This window comes from Chelonoidis abingdonii, chromosome 2 (genome assembly GCF_003597395.2).
Source record: "Chelonoidis abingdonii isolate Lonesome George chromosome 2, CheloAbing_2.0, whole genome shotgun sequence".
In the NCBI taxonomy this organism is placed as follows: domain Eukaryota; kingdom Metazoa; phylum Chordata; order Testudines; family Testudinidae; genus Chelonoidis; species Chelonoidis abingdonii.
The window spans coordinates 95,108,337-95,126,988 of record NC_133770.1 but is presented as its reverse complement, the minus strand read 5'-3'; the positions used below and the strand labels follow the sequence as shown (position 1 = coordinate 95,126,988).

Here is an 18,652-nt window from a genome sequence, read left to right as displayed (position 1 = left end):
TACAATATGAAATTTCTAAAAATAGCTACAGCACTTGACCCAAAGTTTAAGAATCTGAATGCATCCAAAATCTGAAAGGGATGACGTATGGAAAATGCTTTTAGAAGTCTTAAAAGAGCAACACTCTGAGTAGAAACTACAGAACTTAAACCACCAAAAAAGAAAATCAATCTTCTGCTGTGGCATCTGCAGAGCCGCTCAGAAGGGAGGACGAGTGGGGCAATTCGCCCTAGGCCTGGGCCCCGCAGGGGCCCCGCAAGCCCTGGCCCGGTGTGGCCGCGTCTTCGAGGCATTTCGGCAGCGAGGGCCCCTCAAGGCTGCCAAAGATGTGGAGCGACGGAAGGGGCCCGCACTGCCGAAATGCCTGTGAGCCCTGGCCTGGTGGCAGTCCGGGTCTTCGTGGCATTTCGGCAGCGGGGGCCCTTCACTGCTGCTGAAGACCCAGACATGGAGCGACTGAAGGGCCCTCCACCATTAAAATGCTGTCGAAGACCCAGACCGGCCGCGGTGATACAAGCACCACAGCTCTCCCACTTTGCCTCAGGCCCCCAAGGTCCTTCCCACTCTGAACCTTAGGTACAGATGTGGGGACCTGCATGGACACTTCTAAGCTTAATTATTAGCTAGATCTGGTACACTGCACCATCCAGAATTTCAGTGTCTGGAGCACTCTCTGTGCCCCAAAACTTTCCCCTCCCTGGTTGCCTTGAGGACTTCACAAATTCCCTGGTGAACACAGATCCAAATCCTTGGATCTTAAAACATGGAAAACTAATCATACCCCCTCCTTTCCCCTCACCAATTCCTGGTGAGTCCAGATCCAACCCCTTGGATCTTAAAACAAGGAAAAATCAATTAGGTTCTTAAAAAGAAAGCTTTAATTAAAGAAAGAAAGTAAAAAATCATCTCTGTAAAATCAGGATGGAAAATACTTTACAGGGTAATCAGATTCATATAGGCAGAAGAACCCCCTCCAGCCTTAGGTTCAAGTTACAGCAAACAGAGGTAAAATTCTCTCAGCAAAAAGGAACATTTACAGGTTGAGAAAACAAAAATAAGACTAACCGCCTTGCCTGGCTATTACTTACCAAGTTTGAAACATGAGAGACTGATTCAGAAAGATTTGGAGAGCCTGGATTGACGTCTGGTCCCTCTTAGTCCCAAGAGCAAACAACCCCCAAAACAAAGAGCACAAACAAAAGACTTCCCTGTACCAAGATTTGAAAGTATCTAGTCCCCCTATAGGTCCTCTGGTCAGGTGTCAGCCAGGGTTATTGAGCTTCTTAACCCTTTACAGGTAAAAGAGGCATTAACCCTTAACTATCTGTTTATGACACTCCCTGAATCCTCTGGGCGGCCCTGGGCATCTGACTCAGATAATGAAAATGAACATGCATCAGACTGCACTGCTTTGGACCGTTATCAAGCAGAACCCATCATAAGCATAGACGCATGTCCTCTGGAATGGTGGTTGAAGCACGAATATCTTGCAATGCCAGCTACAGCAGTACTATGTGAAGGCGACAGGTGACATTGTAAACAAGAAGCAGGCAGCATTATCTCCTGCAAATTGTAATCAACTTTGTTTGTCTGAGTGATTGGCTGACCAAGAAGCAGGACTGAGTGGACTTGTAGGCTCTAAGTTTTACATTGTTTTATTTTTAATGCATTTTTGTACTTAAAATTCTACATTTGTAAGTTCAACTTTCATGATAAAGAGATTTCACTACAGTACTTGTATGAGGTGAACTGAAAAATGCAATTTTTTGGTTTTTTACAGTGTAAATATTTGTAATAAAAATAAATATAAAGTGAGCACTGCACACTTTGTATTCTGTGTTGTAATTGAAATTAATATATTTGAAAATGTACTAAACATCTAAAAATATTTAAAATAAATGATATTCTATTGTTAACAGTGCGATTCATTGAGATTAATTTTTTAATCACTTGACAGCCCTAATTAAAACAAATCAAACAAAACAAAGCTAATATTCAACTGAGAGTTGGCGGTACCTGCAGAATAGAGCATTTCCTTTACCTACTTCCCTTCACAAGAAACTCCAACCACAACCTGTTCATGGAAGGTTGTTAGACAAATATCATGACTGAATTTGAAAAGGAGCTGGATAACTATCTAACTGACAACCAAGATGTGTGCACAAGGAAAAGAAGATCTCATGGCCTGTCATTCCCATCTCTCTTCCTTCTCCCCATCTTTATACTCATGAGCCTAAACCACTATCTCCTCCCTTTGGCAGCTTTGTCTTGAAGAGCTTCCCTTAGCAACAACAGGAAGAAAATGTCATTGAACTTCTTTTCAAGTGATGGAATCACTGCCCAAAAGAGAGACATGGCAGAATGCACAGCAATGGAATCACCGTCACACACAGAGTAAGGACAGGCAGTTTGACCATGAAAACATAGGGGTTTAAACCAGAAGAAAAATTAGAAATTTCCAGAGCAAAAATCTCCAAATAGCAGGTCAAACCAGGTGGGAATGCTGGGATTATTGCATTTGAGATTGATATTTGATCTTAAATGAGAAATAGTTGCATTTCTAATGTTAGTTAACTATAACATTCCATTAATATTGTTTTCAGTACAAGGAAGTACGTTTACAAATGGTAATTGTCAGTTCTGTTGTTTCTTTTCTGAGAATATAATTAAGACTTTCTGGGTAATTTCATGTCTATGGATCACCACAGAGGCACATTAAGGATGCAAACATTTTCCAGGCAATATTCTTTTCTTACTACAGGCTCCCACTGCCTTCAGTGGAAGTGCTCATGTGCATAAAGTTAACCACATGCACAAGTGTCAGCAGGATTAGGGCCCAGGCTTGGAATCCCATGGACTGAAAACAACAATCCAACAATGGACCCTGGCTGGGACTTTAAAACAAACAAAAACACACAACCCATAAAGTCCCAGCTTTAACAATATAAATGTGATCCCTAAAAGCTAACTTTTTGTTGTTGATTGTACAAATATTTTAAACTGCTTAGTTAGAAAATAAACTTTAAAGTTAAAAGGACACATTGCATATGCTACAGAATGAAACAAAACATTAAAGCAAATTCTAAACAGAAATCATATTTTCCACCACAACTGTGTGTTCTATTTACAGTCATCACGCTGCTAACTCCATGCCCAAAGTGTTCTCAAGATGTTACATGGTGTTCCATGACTCACTGTTCATCTCTGAAGCCTGAGACTGAAGCAAAGATAGGGAAAGTCAAGAATTAACTTCAGTAACGTTATGGCTCTGATCCTGAACACACAATCACATGTGCTTAATTTTACTCCTGAGTAACTCAATGAGTTCTATGGGTCACCCTGCAAGCCTAAAGTTGGCAATAACTAACCTCCAATATGCATAAGTCTTCAAATGAAGAACCTACAACAAGTCCTACCTATGCCACCTTTATAATACACTATCACAGGCTCAAACACTACAGATTTTCATAGTGTTGGGGAATTACTGTAGCATATTGTAACAAGGGTACTATGTCTCCCTGTGTGAGCTAACTCAGGCACTGCAATGGAAAACCTGGATAGGATAAAAACAGTGCAATTAAAAATGTATGCACACATTTCATTCTTGTCATAGATCTTTCCAATTCACTTTGACCATCTGCCCAAATCTTGCAGTCTTTATTCAGGCAGGAAGGATTAGTCCCACTGACTTCAACAGGAATGATAACTAAGTAAGGATTAGAGGATTTGGGCCATAATGACAAAGACATGCTAGTAGCAAGTGGAATCTAAACCCAAACAATGAGAGAAGAGGGAAGGTACATATGTAAAAATATTTGCATAAATGTCCCATTTTTTTCTTGACCAAAGAGTAGATGATAACTTCATACCAGGTTGGAACTCAACTGGAAAGAGGATATTCTGCTCTATCCCAGACTAATTGATTTTAGACACAGCCTCATATAACTCTAGGTATTTAACTCCCATGTCATTAATCCCTGGCCTTTTCTTATAGCAAGCTCCCTTCCCCCCTCCTCCTGGGCAAAGGCTTTTGCTTTTGGAAGACTTCTAATTGCTCTTGTTAAACCAAAGGTGTAAACATTTCATTCCTATAGCTGTCCTATTATCTTCAAAAGCTTCAAAAAGTGCCCTGGAGCACTGGGAATTCTTCTTACAGGAAACCATCTGCACATATAAACCTGGTATACTCTTTGATATAGTCTTGTGGCCCTAAGGTTCATGAGAGGCAAAGATTATAGCCTCTTGGAATCTGTTCACCTTCCAGGGGCATGCCTTGTGAAACATCAGGGAGTAATTTGCTGATCAAAGAGTGTAGTTTTACCACAAGCCAGTTATAAATTTGCTACATGTCCATTGCTGGAATCTGCTAGGCTTTGCAGAAATCACTCATTTCTAGTTTACCAAGATGCATATAGCTTATAAAGCCAGTGAATCCAATTAAATGAAAAAATGCATCTATTAATAAACTGGAGAGAGTGAAACTGACTAGATTCTATGTTGTCAAATGCACTAAGTACAGAAGCTGGAAAAATAAAGAAGTATTTTTCTCTCTAATCTTTTTCAGCTCTAGTCATTTTAGGTGCCACTTTAATAACAGTACAGTAGGTAAAAAAACAAAACACAAGTGTTATTTTTACATTGTTGATTTCCCTCTAACCAACACTATTTTTCTAGTTATGCTATCATCTTAAATGCTGGTGCACAGGAAAAGATGTTTTGGCTTGATAATAACCTGTAAGCAATTAAAGGAAAAATAGCAGAACAGTTGAGAACAAAAGTAAACAAGAAGCCCAGATCATTCTCTTCTGTGGTAGAACCAATGAAAGGGAATCCCGGGAGAGGAAATTCCTGTGAGGTTCTTCCCTCCCACCCCCAGCTCCAATAATTCCAAGATGCAAGGCTTGTGGGTTTGCCTTGCCCTCAAATGGGGAAAATTGTGGGGCCTGGGCAAAACCTGGTAGATCCCCAAAGATGCAGAGGAAGTTAGAGCCACTTCAGCAGAGGATAGTTCTAGTCCTTAGTTTCCCCCTCCATCTCAGGCTTCCTGACTCAGGGTGCATTGTCAAGGTCTCCTCTGGCTGTTGCTGCCCACAGGACACCCAGAGAAACCTCTACAAAATTGCAGTGGTAGATAATACTCACGTCCATCATCCCACTCCCAGCCCATCCATTCCATTCCCATCGCAAGGATCTGTGGGGTTAAGATGAGCCAAATAATGTCATGGAGGTAACTGATCCTTCTTCCAGTCAGTAAGTCAGTGATTTCCACATGGAGGGTACCCTCCACATTGGTATCTTGGCAGCATGATCCGGGCCTATATTATTATTTCACTACATCCACTCTTTATGGGTCCAGTCCTGCAAGGTGCTGATTGCCCTCAACACCCAGTAAAGCCAATGGGTTTTGAGGACGTTCACGCCGTCAGAGATGCCACCCAGAACTTAGCAGCATTGAGCTCTATATTCTTCATATAATTCTGCAGCCAAGAATAATGTGCCAGAGCCTCAGCTAGCACAAGTCAGCACCGCTCCTTAAGAAGACACAGTCCAAGGATCTGGCCAATAATTTCTTCCTGCATTCCCACTAAGATGATATCCAGAGCAGGGTGGATAAAAAGTCTGATTTTTTTCATTGAAATTGGATTTTTTTTTGATAAAATGCTTTTTGAAGAAAAAACCCTATCTAGAGATAGTTTTAATTAAGATACATTATAGCTCAAAGATAACTCATCATGGAATAGGGATTATAAATTCTAATTCTATAATATGAGACAATATATTCATGTAATTTTAAAGAAAAGTTTTAAATGAGTTCCAATAGTTCATGGATTAGGGACCCAATCTTATGGGGTTCCAGGGGTTTCTGTATAGATTATTTAGGTTAATCTTTCTATTTACCCAATGGGACTCAGTGCTCAGTCTGGAAGATACCATCAGAGATGCTTAGGTTTTGCAGTTCTCAAACTATGGATTTGGGTCTCCAAAAGTGAAACTATTTGAGTAGCAGATTCCAGAAGTCTTGAGGTCTTTCTGAGTGTAGCCTTTATTGATTTGAGATCTACCATACCACTCTCTCACTAGAAGGGAAAACCTATAATGGAAGCAGGCCATAAAAGAGATCCAGTTTGCGAATAAGAACCATTCAAGAAATATATGTTGGCTGATGATGTTTTAAAGAAAGTCACTCCAGTGAACTGGTGGAAGTCACTTCAGCACTTGGATTCAGAAACTATTGACGTGATAATCTCACTTTTAACAGCAGTAGCTTCTTCTGCCGCTGTAGAAAAAATATTTTCTGCCTTTGGACTAATTCATTCCAAATTGAGAAATCATTTGGGACCTGGAAAAGCAGGAAAGCTTGTTTTTCTTTTCCAGATTATGAACAAACAGGAAAATGAAGGTGAAGATGACTAGGTTAGCTGCAGAAGCCAATATTTTAAGTTTTTCATGTTGACTTGGCTGACATAGTTGATTTTAATTTTTTTTTTAATTTCATTTAACTATTTTAGTTAAAAACAATTTTAACAAAAACAAACCTGGTTTTAAAAAACTTGAATGTTGCACTAAATTCAAAAATTAATATGCTCATTTTGTTAAAATATTATGTTTGCTGTTGAAGAAAATAATCCAGAAACATAACGTTATTGTTTTAGTTAAACAAAACAATTTACATGTCTGTCTGGTGATGTTCTCTTCCTAATACAGCGTAGAAAGAAAATCCTCCAAATATTAATGATTAACCTGTAGAACTGGAGATAATTCACCTACCAATGACTTCATAAATATCTGCTTCAATTACCTTGGGTAAATGAAATTCAATTTCTGATATAGCTGTAAAACTAATCTGAAAAGTTTTTAAAATAAATCAGTTTAAAAATGTATAGTGTGTACCTTCTAAAAATGAAATCTACATCTCTAAGTTGTGAAGAATATGTATTAAGGCAGGGGTCGGCAACCTTTCAGAAGTGATGTGCCGAATCTTCATTTATTCACTCTAAGTTAAGGTTTCATGTGCCAGTAATATATTTTAGCATTTTCAGAAGGTCTCTTTCTATAAGTCTATAATATATAACTAAACTATTGTTGTATGTAAAGTAAATAAGGCTTTTAAAATGTTTAAGACGCTTCATTTAAAATTCAATTAAAATGCAGAGCCCCCCCGACTGGTGGCCAGGACCCGGGCAGTGTGAGTGCCACTGAAAATCAGCTCGTGTGCCGCCTTCAGCACCCGTGCCACAGGTTGCCTACCCCTGCATTAAGGTTATACCAACCAACAGGAATGCACTTTTATGTAGAAATCCATGATTAAATTGAGTATTTCTGACTAGTATCAGAGAGGTAGCCGTGTTAGTCTGGATCTGTAAAAGCAGTAAAGAATCCTGTGGCACCTTATAGACTAACAGATGTATTGGAGCATGAGCTTTCGTGGGTAAATACTCACTTCGTCGGATGCACAGAGCATGAGCTTTCGTGGGTGAATATCCACTTCGTCGGATGCATGGCATGCATGCATCCGACGAAGTGGGTACTCACCCACGAAAGCTCATGCTCCAGTACGGCTGTTAGTCTATAAGGTGCCACAGGTCTCTCTGCTGCTTTTTCTGACTAGTGTTTTAAATCAAATCCACCCTGATCCAGGGTGCATTTACATCAACTATGCAAACTTCTATTTGCCTGGGATGAGTAAAATGACATGTTATTTTCCCCTCATCATATTAAAGAATGCTCCTCTTTACCTAAGAGTTATTGTGCCTCTGCTGTTAAATTTCCCTGGCAATCTTGCAAAGCTAATTCACATGCACAGTTCATGAAAAATAATTCATTTATAAATTGCATATAGAAGACCCACAGTAAAAACAACGCTTTTCTTTCTTAAATTGGTCTTGAAGCTTAGGAAGGCAAGACTTGCTAAAATATTACAAGAGGATCCCATTTTATTCTTTCACACCTTACACTTCATTATTTGGGCCATGCTTCTTTCCTGCTCTTTATTGCAGTGCAGTTATTCTTGGCTGTGATCCACCATATTATTAGCACAACAAAGGAAAACAGAAAGATAAAGACACACCTTGTTACTCAGCAGCGTCAACAACTGTTTTAGCAACAAAACAAAAATAACCAACACAAGCACATGGGGTTTGACTAGGCTTTGAAAGATACTTGTTTGCTAACCAGCTAATACCTGTTATTACTACTATCAGAAAACATACAAAGGACTTAAGAAAACCTTATTTGAACCCTTCAGGTGCATGAACTCCCCCCTCATCTTTCCATCTTTTTTGGGGGGTGAGGGGGAATGGAAAGGGAATGCAAACTGTCAGGCTTTTCCTTCAACCTCCTCCCACAGCTCTCCCTGAAAAAGAATTCAAAGAGTAATAAAACAATTACCTCTCATATAATTACCCTGCCTACCACACCTGTTAGACAAGGTGTGTGTGTGTGTGTGTGTGTGGAGGGAAACAATGGGGAGAACTAAACCGCCCCCCCCCCCCAAAAAGTTTGTTCCCAGGTTTTCAAATACAATAAAACCACGTTACAAGTTGTTCCCTCAGGAAGACAGATTAAGAGTCTGGGAGAACTGCATGTTTGTTTTCTAAAAAAGAAACAAGTGACAAACTATGCTGCTTCTGAAGTCTTGAAAGTAAAACCTGGACGGTCCAACTGAAGAGATTCCGTAGTTGTATACATTTCTGTGATTATACAATTTGAGTTAACGATGGTTATATATTTTATGACTAATAAGAGTGGACAGTTCCAAAAGATTGATTAAAGTGAGGGATGAAAGCGGACGATCAAACACAGTAATCTGAGATCCAAGTAGACTTCTTCCATCTGAATCAGACGTATGCTCCATGGTATTTGAGCCTCAGTCTTGGCACTTTTTTCCTGTTTTTGAGAGTACAAGATTTGGCTTTCAAACCCTGTGTCATCTTAAATTTGCCTAATTACAAAGTATAGCCAAAAAAAGGCCCTTTCAGGGTCACTTCTCAGTATTTTGAAGCACAAACGTTCATTTGGAACATTTAGTTTAAAAGATGCTGTTTCCTAAACTAAAAGATTACCAGTGAACCCTCAAGTGAGTGATTAAATGAGAGGATGCAGTATCAATATACTATTTGTATTAACACAAATTATACACACACTTACTTAAATCACACTTCTTGATGCAACTGCAAAGTGCACACTCTTTGCATGTAAAAAAGGGGCTGAAGAAGCAAAGGAGTAAATCTTATGTATTAGTGGAAAGGTTTAAATTGCACTAAGGAGCAAATCTTAAGTCCAGGGCATGCCCAAGTAGCAAGGCCAGGTTCTGGGCAGATTGTGGGGTGGAAAATGGAAGGAACTCTCTCCCCTCCTAATCCAAGCCACGAAGCAACCCTGATGCAGCTCTCCAGCTGTTCTGCAAAGACTACTGCAGCCCAATGGCTGAAGTAGGCTCTATATGGTCCATTTTGAGGCACCTACCTTCCTACAGAGAGGATGGGAGGAGCCATGAAGGGGTGTCCTTCTACAGTCCCTCATCTTCCCTCGCCTACGCATGCTCAACTCAAACCACATGTTCACTGACACGGGGCCCCTGTGAAGCTATGCTGTGCATCACACAGGGACTTGTGTGGCCCACTGGAGACTGTCCTGATCCCCTAGTTATATGTCCACACTTCTGAAGGAGAGTGTGGATTTGGACCTAATGTGAGCATGAACTAGCCCTGAAGTACCCAACATACAGCCTGGGAGCCAAATACAGCCTACAAATCTTAAGGATGGATTGTGTTTTTAAGGCACAATCAGGCAAAGAGAGGTCGTGCTGCACTGGAAGTCCCAGGAGACACATTGGCTGATCCAGAAATGAAGTCAAGAGAACTACGTATCTGTAAGTAAATCAAGTCAAGATCTGGCCCACAAACAATCAGCAGCATACAATAAATACTGAGTTATCAAATGCATCACTGAAATACAAGATTCACCACACGATCATGATTTTGCTGTAAACCTCAGACCACTGACCACCTGGAATTTACTGTCACAGGAGTACAGCCAGTGTGGGCTATCAAGAAGGACTCTTCCATTGCAGAGGCTCTAGTGTAACACCACATTCTCATGGACAGTATACTGACTTGATGCATACTTTATTGTAGTACTTCAGAAACGTTCAGCACACCCTGCAATGCCCCTAAACCACACGAACGCAACATCTATGCTAAACTAAAGCTATGCTATTTAACGATTGTTGTCAAAGCCAGGGCCATACCAGTGGGGATAACATTTTTTTCCTTATAATAACCATACAGAATACCCTCTCGACTCACTCTCATAAGTAGGACTTTACATATAGCACATTTAAAAGAAAAAACAAATAATGACTTAGACACTGACAGCTGTTAGCACATTTTCCAATTACAGAGTGGAGAGGACTAACTTGCCTAACTTACATGGGAAACCCCCATGAAAAGCTCTCAGCAAGTGGGGGGGGGGGGAGAAAAAAAAAACCTCTCCTGACTCACAGTTAACATTTGGTTCAATGTTTTATGAAACTGTGGCATTATCCCCCCATCAACATGTTCATTAACTATCTTATTACCTCTCAAAACCAAATTCCGCTACTTTAAATCTTCCAGAGGGGATACAAACTGCTCTAGGACAGTGGTTCTCAACCTTTTTTCATTTGCTGACCCCAAGAAAATGTCCATTGGAAATCCCTTGTCTCTATATATAGTTGAATTCTGTTCAGTCAGTTTTCAGTCCAAGTCTTTAGAGCAGTGATTTTCAACCTGTAGTCCAGGGTCTGTGGACCGTATCTAAGGGGTCCGCTAAAGTGCCTGCATTTACACTGGGGGACTAAGGGCAGCCAGGGGATGGAGATCTGCATTTTGATACAAACTCATCCTGGATTTGTGAACTAGATCTGCAGAAATGCTGCAGGTTTGGTTAACTTCAATATACATTTGATACTTTAATCCAATTATACTACATGTTCTCCAGCACATCAGCCATGTTAATCTCTTGTAAAACTACTGAATTCTCTCTAGTCCTAGGAATGAAAGTATTTGCTTCTCAATCTCTGCAAGCAATGCTAACAATGGATCCCTTTCATGTATGTAACAAAGTGTTTGACGGGGGTAGGGGAGTTACTGCGCTTCCTTGTTTTTGTATCACAATAATGGATTTTAAAATAATATACTGGTAACAGATCATGCATATGGACTTTGCGCAGCTGATGCTAGAGCAATCAAAGTGCATTCCTTTTGCTACTATCCTTAAAGAACCTTAGCACCTCTGGACTTGAGCTTGATCTTTTTTTCTCATTCTTAAAGAGATTACTCTCCAGTTTAATGTGGAGTTTGACCCTTTCTTGCTCTTTCTGTAACCAAAGGATACAGCACTCCCTCTCTATTACCATTCTTCATATATAGATTATGCAGGGCCTGAATGGTATTTATATTAATCTGTCCTCACCTATTAGGGTAACTGGATGTCCTATACAGGTAGTAAGCAGATACAGACAGTAATTTGGCCAGTTGATAGTTACTGAAAGAAGCTGTTAACAGAACCGTGTGACGGCTTGTGTAAAACAATCTGGCAGTCTCAAAGCTACTCCCTCTTGGCTGGTCATCAGAAAAACAGCACCACAGCCAGAGGCAGCCTTAGAAAAGAGATCTTGATTCTCCACTGCCCTGCACTTTGCGCAGCTCTTTACACCTATGCAAAGTGAGTGTAATCCTGATTTAGCAGTGTTTCATACCAACATTGCACAGCACAGATGTAGAGGACTGTACATGGTGCTAGGCAGTGTAGCATCAGGCCCTCAAAAAGCATGAGCAGTTCTGTGGGTGCACACAGTATTCCAGACCCTTAGACAATATACTGTAACAAGGAAGTGTGTACTAGATGTTCATTTATCTTAATATAGCTGAGCAGAAAATACATTAGCAACCTGTCATTCACAGCATGCATGCATTCCTGCAAGCTAAGTGATAAGGCTAAATAGACTGCCTAATTCACTGGACAACAGGTGGAATCAATGCTTGGAAATATAAGTGACAAATGTGATCTGCTCACTTTACATTCTGAGCTACTTGAACATTCACTTTTGTGCCTCATTGATGCCACTGAACTCAGCAAGTACTGATAAGCCCTCTGTGTTGTATTCACAACTGAGCAAGCAAGAGTTGAATTTCCACAGCTGATTATTATCGGAAGTTAATCTAACTGGGCAAGGATTAGTCTGCTGGGCACTTTATCACCGTCCAACAAGTAAATGACTGGAGATGGGAAATTTAAACCTTTCCACTAATACATACAGCAGGGCCTGATGCTGAGCTCAATGAAATCAATTTTACAGGAGTATAACTCCACTGACTTCAATAGCACTAGTATGAGTGAGAAGACATTCTCTCCCACTTGCATCTCAACTGCTGAATGAGCCTATTGCTAACATTTTTCCCCGCTGTTTGTCAACCCACATTTACTTCAGTTTCCAGGGAAATGTAGGCTTAGCTATACACTCTAGTCTTTCTCACTTCCTTCCAGACTCTCATTATCCATGCATGTTCTCCTGATTAGAAAACATTCAGACAATACTCTCTGAGACTAACTGTGTGTGCATGGTTTTGAGTGCATGTTCAATGTAAATGCCTAAACTAGTCTACAAAATGAAAAACTAAAAATTACATTAGCAATAGGCTCAATCAACATTTTGGGGAACATGTTTTCAAAGATAGTCATCTAAATCATATTCATAACATGAGCACATATTTTGAGGTATTTGTACAAGTAACTATGTATGCAAAATATACAAGTATACATATAATTCTCTGTTCTACATTCATCATTACATGATTTGCAAATGCAACTTAAATTGCCTGTTTTTAAAAATTTGTGCCTTGATTTTCAGAGTTTGCCAAGCACTCACAACTCCGTCTGAATTCATCACTGGCTCTTTGAGATAGCTCAATACACAGAAGTTGAGGGCACTCAACACATCACAAGATTAGGTCCTATGTAAATCAAATTACTTTCCTTTCAGTACTGGAATTTAATCATCCTGAGATTAGTGAGAATTACTTATTTGCATTTGTTTGTTTCCTCGGCCATTTGTGTTCCCTCTGGCCTTCCTTTTGTCCTATTTAGTGAGATTTTCTGATATCCCTTACTTTTCCACATTGTTCCTGGCTGTTTCCAATTTACAGGTGGAAAAAAAAAAAAAAACCACTCTCTAGTGGAGTTTGGAAATGATTGACTGCCACGCTCAGCTAGTAATGCGGATGATTTTTTTTTTTAATATAACCAGCATATAAATTAGAGATCACTTATGCTCTCTTCCAACTAAAACAACCGGCTGGTAATTTCAGTTTGTACCAGGAGATTGACCATGGTCAAGGGAAAGCACAGGAAATATGAAATAGCAGAATAACACCAGACCAAAAGTGTTAAGCTGAAATGGGCAGCAGGACATCCAAACACTCAGAGGTTTATACCATTTCATCACCATATAGCTTTCTTGCTATCAAACCATGTCATGCCTGTAGGAAATAAGTTTCCTGTGTCGAAACACTTAGCTCACCAATGATACATTGCAATGCAGGAACATTGCAGCACAGCCTTGTCAGTACACTTCTCCTGCCTATTGCCATGGCTTTATTTTTTTTAAAACAAAATAAGAACCACAACATAGTGTGATAAAACATATTGTATTTCTAGCTAGCCTGACTTCTGCAATCACATGAACAATTACCATTATTCAACTTGACAGTACAGTTTTTTAAAAAATAGTGCTAGTAATATTGCAATAGATAATGGCTTGTCAGCACTTCCACCCCCAAAATATCCCATTTTCAGAGGTTTGAGAGTCATCCAAACAAACCTGTTTCAGGTTAAAACTTGAAAGGGAGCAAAGTTAGTTTCACATTGGACAACAAAATGAGATCAGCTGTTTTTTTTAATTGTGGAAGGAAGGGGAAGAAAAGTTGTCTTCAGAGTTCTTTTGCAGTTCTGTCATGGGAAAATGGCTTCAATTTAAAAGAGAGTTTAGCAAGCAACTATTTATCATAGAAATGTATATAGATTCCCATCATCCAAGCACATGTTTGTGTTACCTTAATGAAACAGTTACAAAACAAGGCACAACCTGCTACTCATAAAGAACAGAAGAACTATTTCATGACATTACTAAAGGTCAGTCCAATCTTTGACCAGACAAACAGATCTTGAACGGTGCCCTTAAGCTCACCAAAACCATGGTTTAGCAGACTGCCTGCGATAGCAGGTTCCAGAGGCATTACTCTCCCCTCTGAAGGCTACTACCAGCCATAGGGCATTCAGCACCAGACAGACAAAAAGAGATGTAAGCAGATTGCAACCACCTTTACCATGACAATGTCCCAGAACATTTATACCTTGACTCACACCTGTGAGTAAATAACTACTGCACATCACAGAGCAATAGTGGGTGCCCATAATGGCTTGCTACATGGGACCAGATGAACTGCAGCATTCTACACTGGCTAAAGATCCCAAGCACTTCTGAATGTGTGCTAGATTCATTTGGTAATATCTGAAGGGTTGGAAGGTCGGACTATAGGCCTAGGTAGTTCAATTAAAAATATAATCTGTTATACATTCACACAAAACTTTCTAAAGAAATGCAGATGCCTGGGATTGTATTGCCATGATAGAGAGAAACAGAGAGTATGCCCATTGATCTTTCCATAATACACATTCCCAAAATATGCACTAACCCACTAAGTCCAAAGCACTGAGAGATCACCATCACTGCCTTATAGTTAAGGATAAGCCAAGAAAAATGGAGGTGGTACCCAGAACTTTGTGAAGTAGTAATGAGGATCAAAGTACACAGATTTTTGGAAACATAAGGCACCGAACACCAAGTAATCCAATTTCATTTGAGCAGTTTACCTGTTCTCCAGCAGGGTCATGCACACAACCTCTCGCACGCCAGGGTTGTTGGCTTTTTCAACAGAGCAGCTTTGCAGATTCCAGGTAGCCACCCTCACCACAGGCTTGCCATCTCTCACCCCACCAAACATCTCCACCGAGGGGCGAGTGGATATAATCTGGGTCGGGCCCCCAGGTGGGAAATCCAAGTCCTCGCTCTGGAGGCTCAGCGAGGTGGGGCTGGGGTGAGGATTGACGGTGAAGCTGAGCCCCCCGTTGGTATTGGTGGAAGGGGGCCGTGACCTCTCGGTGAAAATCCGGTGCCTGATTTTGTCCAGGAAGGAGGAGTTGATACAGTCCATCTTCACCAGGTCCTCGATGCTTCTGAAGGGCCCGTGCTCCTTGCGGTAGTCCACGATGCCGTGGGCTATCTTCTCCGTGACGCCGCGGATGCTCATGAGCTGGGCCGGCGAGGCCGTGTTGATGTTGAGCCTGGTGGCGGCCAGGTGAGCCGGCGGCTCGGGGTTGGGGTCCTTCCTCAGGGAGCTGGGCGAGTGCTGCGCCGAGCTGCCCTTGCTGCTCACGCAGATCTCGAACTTGACCTGCTCCAGCCGGGCGGCCCCGACGCCGCTCACCAGGGCCAGGTCCTCCACTTTCTTGAAGCCCCCGATGTACTCCCGGTACTCCACGATGCTCTGCGCCACGGTGCGGGTGATGCCGGGCAGGGTCATCAGCTCCTCCTCCGTGGCGCTGTTGATGTTCAGCCGCTCCTGGTTGACCAGGATGTGGCTGAAGTTGCACGCCGCGCTGAACTTGCGGCTGTGGCAGAGGTCCGAGGGGTCCCGCGGGATGGAGCGGTGGCAGCCCAGGTTGCCCCCCATGGCCGGCGGCGCGAGTCAATCCTACCCCGCGGTGCGGCGGGCAACGCTGCGACCTGCTGCGCGAGCGGGGCGAGCTGCGGGCTCAAGGCAGCGCGGGGCGCCCCTCGAACTGCGGCGCTGGCAGCGGACTTGTGCCACTACCCCGGCTAGTGGGAGCTCTCCCGGCCCAGCCCCGCATCGCCCAGGGGGCGGGGCCTGCAACCGCTCGGCTCCAGACCCGAGAACTTGGCAGCGGGGCAGGGTTCAAAGCAAAGGGGAAGTTAAAAATATCCCCGCCTCCTGCCCACCCCACACTCGCCAGCCGGCAACCTGCCCCCGGCCAGCCACGCTCCCCGCCGCTGGGCTGCAGCCTGGCCCCGGCCTGCAGAGAGGGAGAGCCGGGCACACACTGACAGCGGCCGTAGCACGCAACCGAGCCGCTGGGCTGCCCCCTCCGCTTCCTTCCCCTTCGCGGAGTTTCTTCCCCGCCCCGGGCTGCTTGTTGACTGCGCAGGGAGAGGCAGGGGAAGGAGCCTCCTCTGCTGCTGCTGCTGCTGCCGCCGCCGCCGGGACTTAGCCAGCTCGCGTACAACTCCCTCCCAGCCCTGGTCCCCGCAGAGCAAAGGCGGGTGCACCTGGCTCTCCCCGCTGCTGACTCCAGGCTCAGCCGCCCACCAGCCCCTTGCAACGGCGCTGCTCGCCACGCACCGCCTCTGCCCCTTCGCTTTCCTCCGGGGTTGGCACCAGCGCTTCCCTCCCTCCGCAGGGGAGGAGGCGCCAGCTGCCTTGGCCTCCTCCTGGGCTGATCACATGGGTTCCCTGCCTCCCATGCAGAGCCCAACCTGCGGCCGCAGCAGCCGTGGCGGGAGCGACAGGTAGCTGAGCTGGAGAGGTGACTGATCAGCGCCTCCTTTCCCTGCTTGACGTGCCCTTTGGATACTGCTGGCTTCAGACGGTGTTAGGGTGACCAGATCGCCTGTTTTTATAGGGACAGTCCCGATTTTGGGGTCTTTTTCTTGTATAGGCTCCTGTTACTCCCTGCCCCTGTCCCGATTTTTCACACTTGCTGTCTGGTCACCCTAGGTGGTGTCAGCATTGCGGGGACCAAGCAGCTGGGGGGCACGGGGGAGGTCTGGAGATCTGTCTGTCAGGGCTATGCAGGGCAATTCTCACCCCCGAGGTTCTTTTCCCAGCTTCTTGCTCAAGTGGCTGGCACTTGGTCAGAAACCGTGGTGCAGGGCAGAGAGTCATGACCGTAGCAGAACTTACTGGCACTGCATTTTCTGAGTGCTGCCCGGACATGAACGAATGGATCTGACTGCAAACCTGTGCTAACCCACAGCTGGTGCTTCGTGTTTGGGAAGTTGCAGTTAATCTGCCAGGGCTTTTTGATGGTCACAGCATTTGGACATCAGCCCTTCTGGGTGCCCTTATTAAAAAGGACTTGTCTCCTGGCACAGATCTGCGCTTAGACGTGGATGACTGACCCCAGCATGTCTTGGAAATCAGCACAGATTCCAGTGCCTTGGTAAACCTTTAACCTGGGGCGGTATGTCCAAACTTTGCAACACAGGAGAGTCACGGTGGCACCTTTCCATCTTCAGCCATATATTTGTATTATGAGACGTCACCAAAGTCCAAAGGCATAATCGCAGATCCCATTGTGCTGCATGCTGTTCAAACCCTGAAAAAGATTGACTCTGCCCCAAAGAATTTAAAGTCTGGGGCATCGCAAGAGGGTGTAAAGCTAATTGGAAGAAACAGGGGCAGAAAAATGAGGAAAAGAGCAACACGTTTAGAGATGCCAGGTATATGCACAGCTAGATTAAAATGGCATAATACAAATACTTAATATGAATGTCAGAAGTGACTACTGGCTCTCTATGATACACCTAATAAATGTACATGGTCACGATAGCAGTTTGTTCTTGCATCATCTATGGTAGATCAACATAAAGCATTTTAGTACACGAAAAATAGAAAGCATTTATATCAGCTTCAACCTCTCACCAAAGGTGCAGGGAAAGAAGATTTAACATTTGAGGGAAGAGCTGGCTGCACTGGGCCCTTGGGCCTCACTTATGCACCAGTGCTTTAACATTTGCACTGAGTACTGTATTGTGTATTTTACACGACCTTATACATTTGTTTCCTGTTTGAATTTACAAGAAATGTAGCAAATTAGTAGCTTAGTTTGGCAGTGCAAGAAGTACTTATTCAAGTGATTAAATAATTCCATTTGCATTGAAAATCTAGTGAATTCCAAACCATGAGAACAGCTTCTAGTGCACCAGAAGTCACACTGGGCCTAATTCTGCAAAACACAGATTAGAACAATTTAAAAGAGTGTTCTCTGCTCTCCAGTAATATTGGGATAAGAGCCCCAGGAGCTATTTACTTTAGTGTAGAAAATTCTCATCTTGTCGTGGTAGATTTCTACGATATATTGAATAAATGCTAAACAAACTGATTAAAGAAGTAACTAAGCACTGAAATCAATGTGAGTTGTGCCTATGTATCTGGGGGCAGAACTGGGCCGTCTGTATTTAAAAATAAAAAAGACTGTTGATTGGAGCAGCACCAAGAGGAAAACCCTTGTCACCAACATGAAATTGTTTCTGTTCCATCAGTAACTAGGGAAGATGTTAAGCAGCAATTATAAACATTTTAAATGTGAAAGAGCAGATAATACTCTTTGGTGCAAGTTAGAAGAATTGGCTGAAAAGAACTCTGAACCATTCGTGTTGATTTTTAACTAATCTTGGAACAATGAGGAAGTTCCAGAGGATTAGAAGAAAGCTAATATTGTGCTAACATTTCAGTGACTTAGGAAACTAAAAATTGGCTAGCCTGACAATAATCCTGAGCACAATCATGGAAAGACTGATATGGGACACAAT

General features: G+C 42.8%; 1 protein-coding gene across 1 annotated transcript in view; it reads right to left on the bottom strand.

The window, feature by feature from the left end:
• EEPD1 (endonuclease/exonuclease/phosphatase family domain containing 1) overlaps positions 1 to 16,551 on the bottom strand; it is an 88,320-nt gene extending 71,769 nt beyond the window's left edge. Inside the window, exon 1 of the mRNA XM_032785452.2 lies at positions 14,914 to 16,551. Coding sequence (XP_032641343.1) covers positions 14,914 to 15,773 — 860 coding nt within the window. The 5' untranslated portion in view covers positions 15,774 to 16,551. The remainder of the gene's footprint in view (positions 1 to 14,913) is intronic.
• Positions 16,552 to 18,652: the final 2,101 nt, after the last annotated feature.